The 14,498-nt window shown below is 44.8% G+C and overlaps 1 protein-coding gene across 1 annotated transcript in view; it reads left to right on the forward strand.

Annotated features, from left to right (window-relative positions):
- The window catches only part of GOLPH3L (golgi phosphoprotein 3 like), a 59,485-nt gene that overhangs the window by 40,152 nt on the left and 4,835 nt on the right, over nt 1–14,498 (forward strand). Inside the window, exon 3 of the mRNA XM_018559903.1 lies at nt 3,685–3,816. Coding sequence (XP_018415405.1) covers nt 3,685–3,816 — 132 coding nt within the window. The remainder of the gene's footprint in view (nt 1–3,684; nt 3,817–14,498) is intronic.

A 14,498-nucleotide genomic window follows, 5' to 3' on the forward strand; every position in this document is an offset into this window, starting at 1 on the left:
TCCCAAAAAAAACTAAAAATCCATCACTGGAGCCTTTTTTTTTTAAAATCCGATTAGTCGATCGACTCGAATCGAACTTAATAATCGGCTAACTAATCAATTATGAAAATAATAGTTAGCTGCAGCCCTAAAAAATTCAGCATAGAAGGTCAGCACTTTGAAGAGCACCTCTCTTGTTAGCATGGCAGCTATAGGAGGATATGTTTAACCCCTTCATGACTGAGCTAGTTTTCAATTTCTGTTCATAAATGACTGACACACTTTTTTATATTTTTGCTGTGTAAGTCTTCCACAGCAGTAATATACTTTTACTAAATGTACCCACACATATTATATATTGTTTTTTAGAGGACAGATAGAGCTATATAATTATATCAAACGTGTACCTAACGCCTCACTTTGAATAAAATATAAAAATAAATTAGGAAAATAAACTAGAAGAAAACACTTTTTTTCACAAGTTTTGATTTATTATATATTTTCTAGAATTTTTTTAAATTATAGTATAAAAAGCATATTTATATATAATTTTGTTTTACACTTTATTTTTTTACACTGTAAAAAAAGTTAAAAAAAAGTTTTATATCGAGCAGTCACTATGACTGATAAATGTAACTTTTTTTTAATTTTTGGTTATTATTAGGCTGCTCCAAACTTGGAAACAGCTAATAATAACCTTAGAGACTGATCCTGACAGCATGTCAGATTCAGATCTCACTAAAGGTCTTTGATCCTGCTCAGAGATGAGAAGTGATACATTTCAGGCAAAGAGATACATTGTATCTCCTTGTATCTCTTTGCCTGAAATGTATCATACCCTGTTTCCCTGAAAATAAGACCTACCCCAAAAATAAGACCTAGTACTATTTTTGGGAATTGCGAAAATATAAGACCTACCCCGAAAATAAGACCTAGTTGTGACCATTCCCGGGGCCAGTGGTGGCATAAGGGGGAACTTGAAGAGCCGCGGAAGAGAATCAGTGGTGCCAACGAAACCAGCGCTAGAGGAAGCGAGGCGGCAGCGGAGGGAGCAGAGCCACATAAGCCGATGCCTCCTCTATAGCGCCAGCTCCTATCACATGTGGAGTGATACCAAATGCACTCCGCCTGTGAGGAATTGATAGTGAAAGCGCACTTCGCTCATTCTGGCCAGCGATTGGTTAGCAAATTGCTCTTGGAAAGGGAAGGCACCCCTGATTGCGCTGATCACAATATGTGGACTGGACACACTCTTCCTCCCGCTATTCCAACTTCCTTTTGGAGACGGAGATGGTGTAACCCTGGAGGCTCCCATCCCTTCTCCGCTGCCCCTTTTCGGCCATACCCGATCTTATCAGCTCCAACATACTCATCAGAGACACAATCATCGCTTGGAGGGAAACACAGAAATTGCTGAAGATGAACCCTTACTTTTCTAAGCATCTGCCGCTTAGGGGAAACCCCTCCTTTCAGCAGGGAGAAGATTATGACACCTTTGTCAAATTGGAGTCTTAGGGGATATCACACTTCACTGATATTATAAATGTGACGTACACCAAGTTATTCATGTTCCCAGAATTCCAAAATGTACACAAGATCCCTGGTCAAGATTTCCTACACTTCTTGCAAACCACTACTCGCATCAAAAAGTTGAACCCTAATCTTTCCCAATGTATTGGTCAGAACACACCTGGACAGAATAGCCTCTACAGACACAAACTCTATATCGTCCATTTATACTTACCTCCGGCAAGCTGGCCTGCCACCTCTAGCGGATTCCAATCTTACCACATGGGAAAAAGACATTCCAACTGATAACATTGTTGAGAAATTGCTACAGGGTTACCGCTCTATCTGTAAGCTAGTGTGCAACGAGCAATGGAGGGAAACACAATACAAGATTGTGCATAGAGCCTACTATGCTTTCCAAATTAAAAGTAAACGGTCTCATGATGTGCTCTACCTCGATCATTGCCCTAAATGTAAACTGCAGGCGGCTTCCTTGTTTCATTGTTTATGGGAATGCCCCCAGATTCGACTATTCTGGGAGGCAGTTCTACAGTATGTCGCATCGGTGGTAGGCCAAACACTCCCACTGAGGTCCTATTGTTTCTATTTAACTATTGGGACCCATCATTAGCTATTCCCAGCAATCTCAGCCGTCCAGACAGACAATGGGTGAGCATCTCTCTATTGGTGGCTAGACGCTGCATCCTTCGGGAATGGCTAGCTATTCCCAGCAATCTCAGCCGTCCAGACAGACAATGGGTGAGCATCTCTCTATTGGTGGCTACACGCTGCATCCTTCGGGAATGGCTATCGCCTCGTACTCCCACGATAAAGAGACTTGAAGCCGACTTAATAAATCTATTCCATTTAGACAGACTAGATGCAACTTTAAATACTCAGAATGAGAAGTGGGTAACTACGTTCTACACTAGGTGGAAGTCCTATATGGACTTCACGTTCTCCCCTTCCGAAAGGGAAAAACTGCTCTTCCCCATTCGCATTCTCGACATGTCGCCTCTTGGACAAACTGCAGGGTAGGCAATGAGCAGCGAATGTTCGACAAGCGCATAAACCCTGTAGGATAAAGATATCGTCTCTTAGCACAAGGAAGATACAGCTACTAGTAGCCTCAGCGCCATTTTACCTCACTTACTGGCGAAGGTATGAACCCTGACAATTGTACTAAAATCTATGAAAGCACTAGGGAGCAGATATTGTTTTGTTGTTTTTCACTATACCACTATATTTTATTAGGTATTGTTTCTTGTTTGAAACGTTCTTGCTAATTCAACATTTTTTTTTTTTTCTGATGATATAACAAGCTAATGCACATGCTAGAAGATGTTGTATTGCCCATACTTCATGTTATCAGGTGATGTGAAACGTGCATTCCTGTAACATTGTACTTTTCATATACAAAATAAAGTTATTTTAAAAATAAAACCCCAGGATATTTCCAAAATACATGACAACCTTCATCGTTATTCCTTGTCAGCATTTTGTTAATATATTACAGGTGTGCTAGGATTCCACAAAGTGTCTGGTATTATCGTTCTTAATCGGAAATGCTTTGCTGTGCACCATTCTGAGCCTAGATTCACTTTCTTAATTGGGGGTCAACTTTCCCCATGCGGGAACTTAAACATGAGAGATAGATAATCCGCGCTTCTGGAAAGGAAACTAAAGTGGAAGTATATTTCTGTTTTTTTCACAGCACTATTGTATTAACTTTATTTTTATTTTTATTCATATATATTTTTTATGATTCTATGTAAGATATCACTTGTTTTAGGGCTAGACCCCCTAAACCTAAAATTTCATTATATCACTTGGTTATACTAAGTTTCTTATTTGTTACACCTTTAGCGCTTTGATATACATTTTTCTCGGGAACTTAAACATGCCTGTGAGACTCCTAGTGACCTTCAGCCACTTATTGGCTCTCTAGATTGGACGAAGATGTTAGGTGGTAGGGCTCAGATTTGTGGGCTTCAGCTTACAAAGCAACCAAGGCACAGAAAAGGCTTTTTTGACAAAGGTAAAATGATGCCGCCTTCCACTGGCAACTTTCTACAGTATAAAGGGTACTTATGGGTAAGGGTAAGATATGAGGTTATAAAGCAACAGAGTTCATTATAGCTGTGAGCTTTTTTTGTTCTAAAGGTAATGTTCTGACTCATCTTGTCTTTTATGCAGGGTTATACGTCGTTCTGGAATGACTGCATCTCTTCTGGGTTACGTGGAGGCATTTTAATTGAGCTTTCCCTGAGGGGTCGTGTTGTCTTGGAGCCAGCCACACTACGGAAGAAGCGACTCCTGGATAGAAGGGTAAGTGTCTGTTTAACTGCATCTGATCTTTTTAATTGCAGAAATCTCCTCTTTCCCTGAATCGGCTCATATATTCAATAGAGGTTAAGGTGTAGCTTAGGAAATGTCACTGAAATAACCTGTTTTGTATGGACTGTCCCTTGTTAAAGGTGACATTTGGCTGCTAGATTTGTCTGAATTCCTCCTGAATTCTTAACTTAAGTGACCGAGCAGGTTATAAGTCCTGACCTGCATAATACCTTGATTTAAATTGGACCTATACTCTACTAAAAAAGTGAACATTTGCTATCTTAAAGTGACCCTAAACTCAGGCTTTGGGTCTTAATTAGAGTACTTGAATGCATTTTTAACAAAAGTGTAACTTAAAAGAGAACTATGGGGTAAGTGGTTTTCCCATAGTTCTCTTTAGGGTCACGGGGGGACATATACTAACCTCCTCCCGTGACCCAAAGCTCAGTATATGGCGAGCTATTGCCCACCATATACTGAGAGCGCCGCAGCCCGGATGGATCCCGACAATACTGTCGTGATCCACCCAGCTGTGTGAGTGACAGCTGGCTCTGCCTATCTAGAGGCAGAGCCAGCTGTGCCCGCCCCTTCCCCTGTCCGTTCCTCCAGTCAGCGCTGGAGGATCAAGAGCCAGCTGTGCCCGCCCCTTCCCCTGTCTGTTCCTCCACTCAGTGCTGGAAGATCAGAGAGGGGGGAATCCCTCCGGGGAGCCGTGATTGACAGTCTGCAGGGAGACAATCGGGAAGTGAGCAGATTGGTGCATGTTTCTGCTCACTTCCCGATTGATAGAGCCAACCTGTGACGGCTTCCTCGTCACAGGTCAGCTCTAACTATGAGGATGAATGGAAATCACTCACCTCCATAGTTCTCCTATGTGGATCTTTTTAAATCATCTCTGAATTGGAGCGGACACTGTCCTTCCTTCTGGAGGGTGGCTACACCATGGTCCCTGTGTGTGTTGTAAAGTAGCCACCACTACAAGCTCACTACAATCTCACATTTAGTTTACTAACTTGTATTGAGACTGTAGTCCATCACAGGAGTGAGCTTGGAGCGGTGGCTACTTTACAGGGAATAGCGGTAGATTATCCTATGGAAATGTGCAAGTAGCCCAGACTTTTAAAAGATGTCTTTTTGAAGGTGCAGTCTCTGAGTCAGTCCGGATTCTGGCTTCACTACCAATTTAAACTACAAGAAGACCATGCAGAAAAAAGCAATAGGTTTGCTTTACTTAAATTCCTTCACTCAGCCACCAAGAGTGAGGAGAATAAGCTCTGAGTCGCCCTTGTTGGAGCTCACACAGAGCTCTGGACTGTCTCCTCATGTCAATGTTTTGGGACAATCGCCAAGTTCCGGTGCTGTCACATGAGAGGAAGAGTTTTGAGTCCAGTGCTACTCCATACCCAAAATACTGGGTATTATCTTCACTCCAGGTGGGTGACAAGGGCAGCATTGGAATGAAGGACAGATGAATACAGTATGTGCTGTAGGGGTGGCATTAAAGCAAACCTGTTACTTTTGCCCTGCTTGAAATTAAATAACCCCCAACTGATCCAGCCATTTTATTATTGGTTGGAGTAAGATTCTCAGGTGTATGCCAGCAACAGATAGCTTCTTGCTAGCGGGGGATAGTATTGGATATCCTTGTCCATTTCCTATGGCAATAAACCATTCCTTGATTTATTTTGCATTTTCCCTTTAATGCTCAGGGTGTATCTATGCAGTGTAATACAGCCAGAGACTTACAGACAATAGGAAATCAATAAAGATAGACAGCTAAACTGTGTTATCCAGAATGTAAATACAGAGCCAAGCTCCGGATATTAAACAGCACTGTGTGTACTTGTATGTACCTACTGAACTTGACTTTAGGCCAAGCTTTAATTGTGCTTCAGAGAGCTGAAGATTAAAGTGAACGTGTGAAGGATGGAAATATCTGGGCTGCCATTGACGACTTGTTTTTAAAGGTACCAACTTTAGGGCTGTCATCCTGATCCTGGATTTACTGCCAAGTGAGCCACTGAGCTAGAACATACATGGGTGATGGCTGTTCTCTTAGACTTCCCTGGCGGCATAATTAATCCAGGTAATTAGGTAGTGAAGCTAGCGTCAAAATGACAACTGTGGAGCCTGCAGTGGCAGCTGCCATATTTCTAGCTTCATAGGTTTGCAATTGACAGTAAGTAAATTCAACAGCTTCCTGGTATTGGTGAATGTTTTTGGACCCATACAAACAGAAGAAAAGAAGGATCTCTATGAATAAGCCTTGGATTGGGTGGAACGCATCAGGAGGCTGGACCTTGGCCGGGACACCGGTGATGTGGTACAAGTTTCAATAAACTATCCCAGCGGAACCTGGTTTTCTTCTGTTTTTATGGGCTCATATTAGAGCGAGCTCCTAGTTACAAGCAGCCGGGTCATTCCTTTCCCTGAGCCGTGGAGGAGCACTGCTTTTTGTGTGTTCTCCTTGGTGAATGTGATTGGCTGTCATTAGTGATCTAGACAACAGGAAGCCCCATTTGCGTTGAACAACATGACACCTCCATGAATGATCATGAATCCCCCCAACCTGACCGCAAGTGACAGTCTTGCAAGATCCCTTGAACTACATAGTTGCTGGTAATTATACAGATGCACGGTTAGATTGTAATGTGTGTGGCCAGCCTAACGCACATTCAAGTTGAATTAATACATATACTGGATTGTTAAATGGCCTGGGATGCAAAGTAGAGAGTAATTGGGTGTAACAGAAGCATGGGGTGCATCGTCTAGAAGAGATCTATTTCTCTAGTCATGGAAGAGTTAAAGGACCACTGTCATGAAAGAAATATTGCATTATAGTTCTATGTAGTCAACGGCCAATTTGAAGCCTCACATTTTTTACTGGTTATGCAGTCAAGCTGCTTAACAAGTAAACAAGTTTAATTGAGGGTTATAATGAAACTAATATGTTGCTCCTGTTTATTTCTTTGCAATGTACTGCATGTGTGTTTACCATTGGAATGCTCACACTGGAGAGCCGGACTGCTGTTCCTACACAGAGCCTAGTGGTCTAGGTCTCCAGCAGATTGATACTGCACCGTACTCCAATCGGCAACACTCGGGCTCCTCGAGCAGAGTCATTGATTGGGAATACTGTGCTGGGGCGAGTGTCGAATCTCTGGAGATCCAGACTGTCAGGCTCTGCATGAGAGCATCGGCCCGGCTCTCCAGTGTGCTGCCAACACAGGCAGGTATTCTAGTAATAAAGCCACACACATTGTGAAAAAGAAGTGGATTAAAGAGTGCCGTCGCCTTGTTATACCCAAGGCGACGGCACTCTGACACAGCCAATGGGCTAGTGTCAGATAGTGGAAAGGAGGGACTTTCCACCTCTTCTCTAGAGGGAACAAATTCAGGTCAGCTCAGCACATATCATCAAGTGCTGGTGACTTCTATTATGGACTATATCTGACACAGCGCCATCCGTGTTGTCACTTCAAGCACCAACCTCTTATCCAAGGTCTGTACGCTGTATGGAGTGCAGGTGATTTCATATTATAGACAGTGGAAAGGGACCTGTTGGAGCTTAGACGTCAGGGGAGGTCAGACCTTTGGAAAAACAAAGTAGAACTAAATCGGTGAATGCCCCTTTCACAAAAGGCAATAGCCGGCGTTTTCTGGTGTCTGCTCCTAGGCAATCTGTTACATTTTTAGGCCCAATTCACACTTACAAATAGGGCTGCATCCAGGGGCGGTCGTCTGTGGGACATCACAGCATGTGCAATTACAGGCAAACGACCTGCGAACAGCTGCGGGTGGTGTCCGCTGTCATTGTATTATACAGCATCTCCTGCCGCTACAGATCACATGAGTCTTATAAAGGAGTTCATGATGATCAGTGATCCGGCCCCATTTGCAACTGTGGGGCCTAAAAGTATAACATGGAACACAGATGTGTTCAGATTTTACATATGAAGTAATCCTTATGATGATTGGGGTCCACGATAGTCCTTTTAGTATGTTTTGTTTTCCTCCAGTATAGTAATTACAGCCTATTAGTCTGAGTAGTGGGACATGGCATTACATTCCTGCAGACCGGCACATAATCCCTCCATTTAATCAGCCCGTCCATTTATTCCTTTCTCTTTTATTACCGTCTAAACACACTGTTCTGGCTCACTCCTGCTTCTCACATAAACCGAGCAAACCTTGAGCTCTGGGCAGGCTGTTCTTTTGTAATTAAATCATTTGATTGTTACTTTAACCCTTATATTAAAGGGGAACTAAAGACCATTTTACAGCCCAATGGATGGGGGAGATGATGTGCAGTGTAACCCATTCCAGTAGGGGGGACCCAAAGTTCCAGAAAGTAAAGGGACATGGCGTCATCTGCTCTTAGTGAGACTGGCCACCATTAGAAGAATGGGGAAAAATAAATAAATGGATTCATCTGGTCCGCCAGACACAGAGAAGGACAGACTATGAGTTAGATGCAGGTTTGTAACGATCACACACACACACACCTTTACATACACACCTTCACCTCAACATACACCACAAACCTGGAAATGTCCTTTTAATTCCTTAATGAGAATAACTTAGTGATTCTGTGTTTTAAGAGAAATGGTGTTTGCTCCTACCTGTCCACATCTCCTTGTTACTTCGGCCCCTCGAAGAATCCTGATTTTTGGTAACGTGACAACCTGCCATCTACCTCCCACCATTCAGCGTTCTTTGCCCAGGTAACCAATCGCGAAGGCCCGAGAACTGTTCACAGTGCAGGTTTTGATTTGCAGAAAGGTAAAGCTTGTACTGATATTCATATGGTGAGGTAGGAGAGACAAGGCAGGAACAGGCAGGTTAGGGTGCCAGCGGCCAGCCTGTGATAGATTGACCGCTTCCTTGAGATTGACCGCTCCATAGAAAACATCAAAAGTTAGGCATCAGTTGTCATTTGTAAGGCGCACCGGCTGCCCGACTCCTGGGATTTGTCCAGCCCTGCCTAAAGCTGGCCATACACGGATCAGATTTTCAGATCAAGGATGCCGTGAGGAAGCCTGCCAACAGGGCCACCCTGCCAACAGAGCCACCTGAGGGCCATCTAAAAATAAGAGTTAGTTGGAACGTTGTCAGCTGAAAAGTGACTGTAGCCAATCAGCTGCAGTTTGGCTATCCCCCATCCAGGAGCAATCTGTCAGATCTCCTGGGCCACTGTATTCAGGTTTTCTATATCTTGGAGCTGGATGGACAGAAATACAAATGACTTGGCAGGGCGCATTTCATATGTGTCCTTTGCCGTTAGCCTGGATTCCACTTTAAAGGACACCATCATGCGACTCTGGTTTTACTGGCCCTCTTTTGGCTTTCCCCCATCCCATCCCTAGTACCGTATCCTGGTCATGATCTTTTGATGCCCTTCTAACAATGGAGCCTTATTTATTTCTGTAGCTCCATGCCTGAAATGTGTGCCAGAGCTGCATTAGTCACTCTCCAGAGAGTCCCCAAGGTCTGCCATAGGGGGCTACATTTGGGATTTGTAGACCCGAAGTATGCAGACTACACTCTAGAGAGGGGAACTGTAAAGGGAACCTCACAGGGAAGTCCCCAGCTGGCACTGCAGGACAAACCATGGAGGGTGGCGGGAAATCAGTCTATCATCTAGGGCAGTGGTAGGCTATGGTGTAACTACAAATCCTATGAGGCATTGCATGCCTCTGACAGGTACAGGTATGACTACCTGAGGCAGAAGCATGATGGGATTTGTAGTTCTATCACAGCTGGAGGTTGGCCTCACCCTGAGTTATGGCTTGCACTTAAGACCCCGTAGGGAATTGCATGCAAACCCTAAAAAGAAAAAAAAAAGCAGCAAAATGATGGGTGAAGTTCCACTTTCCTTCCCGGCTGTGTCTTGTAACTGCTGCCCAGCTGGGGAGCTGCATGTTTCCTAGCTGTGGTGTAGAATGTCAAGGGCAGAGCAGTAACAGCTGGAGGCTTTGGCACATTCATACTTTTGTGATCCACAGTAAATATGGTATGATCTCTGTCCTCTACAGCCTGAGCTAATCCGTCGGGGTGTGACACACTGACGTCAGCCCTGGCATTTACAAATGTTTGCATTGCTCTATAAAGACCTCGGGAGCTCGTAATTGCTGCATCTGGCGCTGACCGTGAACAACTTACCAGTCACACAACTGTGCGATCCTTCACAGCCCAATACTGAAAATAATGCAGCTTATTTGAGCCTCGTGTGCAATAAAAGATCCCTGTAGGGCAGTGGTTCTCAACCCGTGTAACATCGGGACCCACATGTTTCCTTGGTCATTAAGGCGTGACCCAAAAATGATTTAATTTCTGAAACATTAAAATGTATTACACAAAACAACTTGTATATATATATATAAACATTTTGAACAGTAAACAACTGAAAGTAAATGAATGTAAAAAAATTTAAAAGTTTATAAAGAATAAAAATTAAATATTTAAAAAAATTTAAATAAAAACGTGTGGGGGTTGCGGGGTACAGTCCCAGTGGATGTTTACATAAGGGGGGGGGGAAATGTCTGCCCCGGGCGCCCATAACTCTGGTTACGCCACTGATACTGATGGACATTATGTGGGCTTGGAATACATAATGTCCATCAATGTACCCTGTCCTAATGTCCCCTGTCAGTGCAGAACCTAGAGGGGGTGGTGAGGGTGTCTGTATGGGGAAGGGGGGGCATTAGCAGGGGCACCACGGCAGGTTCTCTACTAAGCCCCTGCTAATGCCCCCCGAAGCTTCTGCATTGACAGGAGACATTACGACAGGGGACACTATTGGATATTATGTGGGCTTGGAATACATAATGACCATCGGTGTCCCCTGTCATAAAGTTCCCTGTCAGTGCAGAAGCTGGGGGAGGGGTGCATTAGTATAGGCTCTGCTGCAGGTAAAAAAATTGCAGCGGAGCCCCCTGCTAATGCCCCCACCCCATACCCTCCCCAGCTTCTGCACTGACAGAGGACAATATGACAGGGGACACTGATGGACATTATGTATTCTGAGCCCAGTCTGTGTAATAACATTAATTGTGTATTTTATTAACATACATTATGACAGGGGACAGTGATGGATATACATGATGAATATTATGTGGGCTTGGAATGCATAATATCCATCAGTGTCCCCTGTCCTGCCACAGTGCACATCTCCCTATCTGCCTGCCTACCTTTCTCTGATTCCAGCCGACTGAACTATCTGGACTGGAGAGTACAGTAGATACAGCGGCGGATTGATATCTACTCTACTCTCCAGTGCAGGCCGGGCCGGAACTATAACTTAATTGTCGGGAGCCGCGGCTCCTGACATTATTGCGCCGGCCCGAAAGTGAGGAAATAGTCCCCTCTCTCCCCGGGCCATACCACTTTATCTGAGAGCCCGGGGGAGGCCGGGAGAGAGGGGACAGTTTGACATGAGGTTCCACAGGCTGAACTACAAATTCCCCCTCTCTATTCAGTCTCAGGCCGGTCTATTCAGACATGACGCCGCGACCCACTGCAGAGGGTGTCGCGACCCACTTTTGGGTCGCGACCCACGAGTTGAGAACCACTGCTGTAGGGGGTTAAAGGGAAAGCGTTCCTTTTCAGTTTCCTTGTGTGTTCTTTGTTGTCATTGTAGTACATTTTGATGTGACTTTCTCACTTGCTTGCTGCTCCATGTTTCTTTTCTTTTGTATATAGTATTAGGTGCTCCCTCTGGTGGTTAGGTAATAGGATGTGCATTTGCTGCTAATCAAAACTTGGCACAGATGGGCTTATGAAAGAATCTGACAGGCTTATTCACAGAAGGAAAATATAGTAAAGTTAAAGCGCTGTGCTCGGATCCTGATGATTAAGTAAAAACAACTAGGGGTGCTGCCCCACTTCAGCCGGGAGAAACTGTAAAACTGGAATACAAAAAAGGACAGAAGGGCGCCCAACCTAGTGCAGATTATTTTTTATTTTAAAAGTATCTTTTGCAGGCTCCTTGCAATGAGCCTACACTTGTTGCCCAGCCCGATCTTTACGATCCAGCTGAACTAAATTGCACTTCCTGGATATTGGTTTATCCCCCTATTTAAAGAGAAGAAAGAGGTAGTTGAGGTCACGTTCTGAGGAAGGGGGCTTGACCCCGGAAATGCGTCAACGCCGCCAAACCACAGTGGCACACAGGCAGATTGCAGTCTCAACTGCTGTTTCTTCCAAAACATCCACACAAGCGGTTATTCACAGAAGGGTTTGGAGAAGGCCGGAGAAGTGAACAATCTAGGACTACATCGCTGAACTGGGAAAGTTCTCCAATTCAGCTCACTTTCCAGTTCAGCGATGTAGTCCTAGATTGTTCCCTTCTCCAAACTCTTCACCCTTTTGTGAATATCTCTGTAAATGTTCAATCCTTAAAGGAGAATTATGGGGAGAGTGAAATACACTCCTCACCATAATTAGAGCCGCATACTGAGTACTGAAGCTGTCACGCGTTGGCTCTATTGAGTGATCACATACCGCTTATCAATGTCCATGCAGAGAGCGGTGAGCAACAGTCACCCCCCCCCCCGGCAGGGGTTCTCCCCCTCCCCTCTTTCTATTCCTCTAGCGCTGATTGACCAGATGGGGAGGGGGCGGGCACAGCAGTTGTAAATCAGGCAGCAGGATCCATTCCGGATGCAGCACAACGCTGTCAGCATTGCCCGCTATATGCTGAATTTTGGGTCACAGGAGGACATCAGAATATGTCCTCCTGTGGCCTAAATGGAACTATGCCAAAAAAGGTTGGCCCATAGTTCTCTTTTATTCTTTTACTCTGCAGGACGTCGCATACTGATGATGGCAGATCACATTCAACGTTATTGAATGCTTCTCTAACGTTTCACCCAATCTTGGTGATGAACCCCGTATTGGGTGAAATGTTAGAGCGGGACAAGGCTGCGGTGTCTGGGTTGGATTTGATCAACATCATCGGTGTGTGACTTCCTGCTGAGTTCATGGGACGTGGTTGGCCTCTTTTTAGAGCGGCACTCAGAGTTCCACAGGCGGGGATTTTCTTGCAGGCTTGGAGTAATGACCTCTCTCTCTCTCTCTCTCTCTCTAACAAATTCCCCCTCTCTATTCAGTCTCAGGCCGGTCTATTCAGACATGACGCCGCGACCCACTGCAGAGGGTGTCGCGACCCACTTTTGGGTCGCGACCCACGAGTTGAGAACCACTGCTGTAGGGGGTTAAAGGGAAAGCGTTCCTTTTCAGTTTCCTTGTGTGTTCTTTGTTGTCATTGTAGTACATTTTGATGTGACTTTCTCACTTGCTTGCTGCTCCATGTTTCTTTTCTTTTGTATATAGTATTAGGTGCTCCCTCTGGTGGTTAGGTAATAGGATGTGCATTTGCTGCTAATCAAAACTTGGCACAGATGGGCTTATGAAAGAATCTGACAGGCTTATTCACAGAAGGAAAATATAGTAAAGTTAAAGCGCTGTGCTCGGATCCTGATGATTAAGTAAAAACAACTAGGGGTGCTGCCCCACTTCAGCCGGGAGAAACTGTAAAACTGGAATACAAAAAAGGACAGAAGGGCGCCCAACCTAGTGCAGATTATTTTTTATTTTAAAAGTATCTTTTGCAGGCTCCTTGCAATGAGCCTACACTTGTTGCCCAGCCCGATCTTTACGATCCAGCTGAACTAAATTGCACTTCCTGGATATTGGTTTATCCCCCTATTTAAAGAGAAGAAAGAGGTAGTTGAGGTCACGTTCTGAGGAAGGGGGCTTGACCCCGGAAATGCGTCAACGCCGCCAAACCACAGTGGCACACAGGCAGATTGCAGTCTCAACTGCTGTTTCTTCCAAAACATCCACACAAGCGGTTATTCACAGAAGGGTTTGGAGAAGGCCGGAGAAGTGAACAATCTAGGACTACATCGCTGAACTGGGAAAGTTCTCCAATTCAGCTCACTTTCCAGTTCAGCGATGTAGTCCTAGATTGTTCCCTTCTCCAAACTCTTCACCCTTTTGTGAATATCTCTGTAAATGTTCAATCCTTAAAGGAGAATTATGGGGAGAGTGAAATACACTCCTCACCATAATTAGAGCCGCATACTGAGTACTGAAGCTGTCACGCGTTGGCTCTATTGAGTGATCACATACCGCTTATCAATGTCCATGCAGAGAGCGGTGAGCAACAGTCACCCCCCCCCCCGGCAGGGGTTCTCCCCCTCCCCTCTTTCTATTCCTCTAGCGCTGATTGACCAGATGGGGAGGGGGCGGGCACAGCAGTTGTAAATCAGGCAGCAGGATCCATTCCGGATGCAGCACAACGCTGTCAGCATTGCCCGCTATATGCTGAATTTTGGGTCACACGAGGACATCAGAATATGTCCTCCTGTGGCCTAAATGGAACTATGCCAAAAAAGGTTGGCCCATAGTTCTCTTTTATTCTTTTACTCTGCAGGACGTCGCATACTGATGATGGCAGATCACATTCAACGTTATTGAATGCTTCTCTAACGTTTCACCCAATCTTGGTGATGAACCCCGTATTGGGTGAAATGTTAGAGCGGGACAAGGCTGCGGTGTCTGGGTTGGATTTGATCAACATCATCGGTGTGTGACTTCCTGCTGAGTTCATGGGACGTGGTTGGCCTCTTTTTAGAGCGGCACTCAGAGTCTCACCGGAGGGCGCTGTT

Source organism: Nanorana parkeri, unplaced genomic scaffold (genome assembly GCF_000935625.1).
Source record: "Nanorana parkeri isolate BGI_ZX_2015 unplaced genomic scaffold, ASM93562v1 scaffold420, whole genome shotgun sequence".
Classification (NCBI taxonomy): Eukaryota; Metazoa; Chordata; class Amphibia; order Anura; family Dicroglossidae; genus Nanorana; species Nanorana parkeri.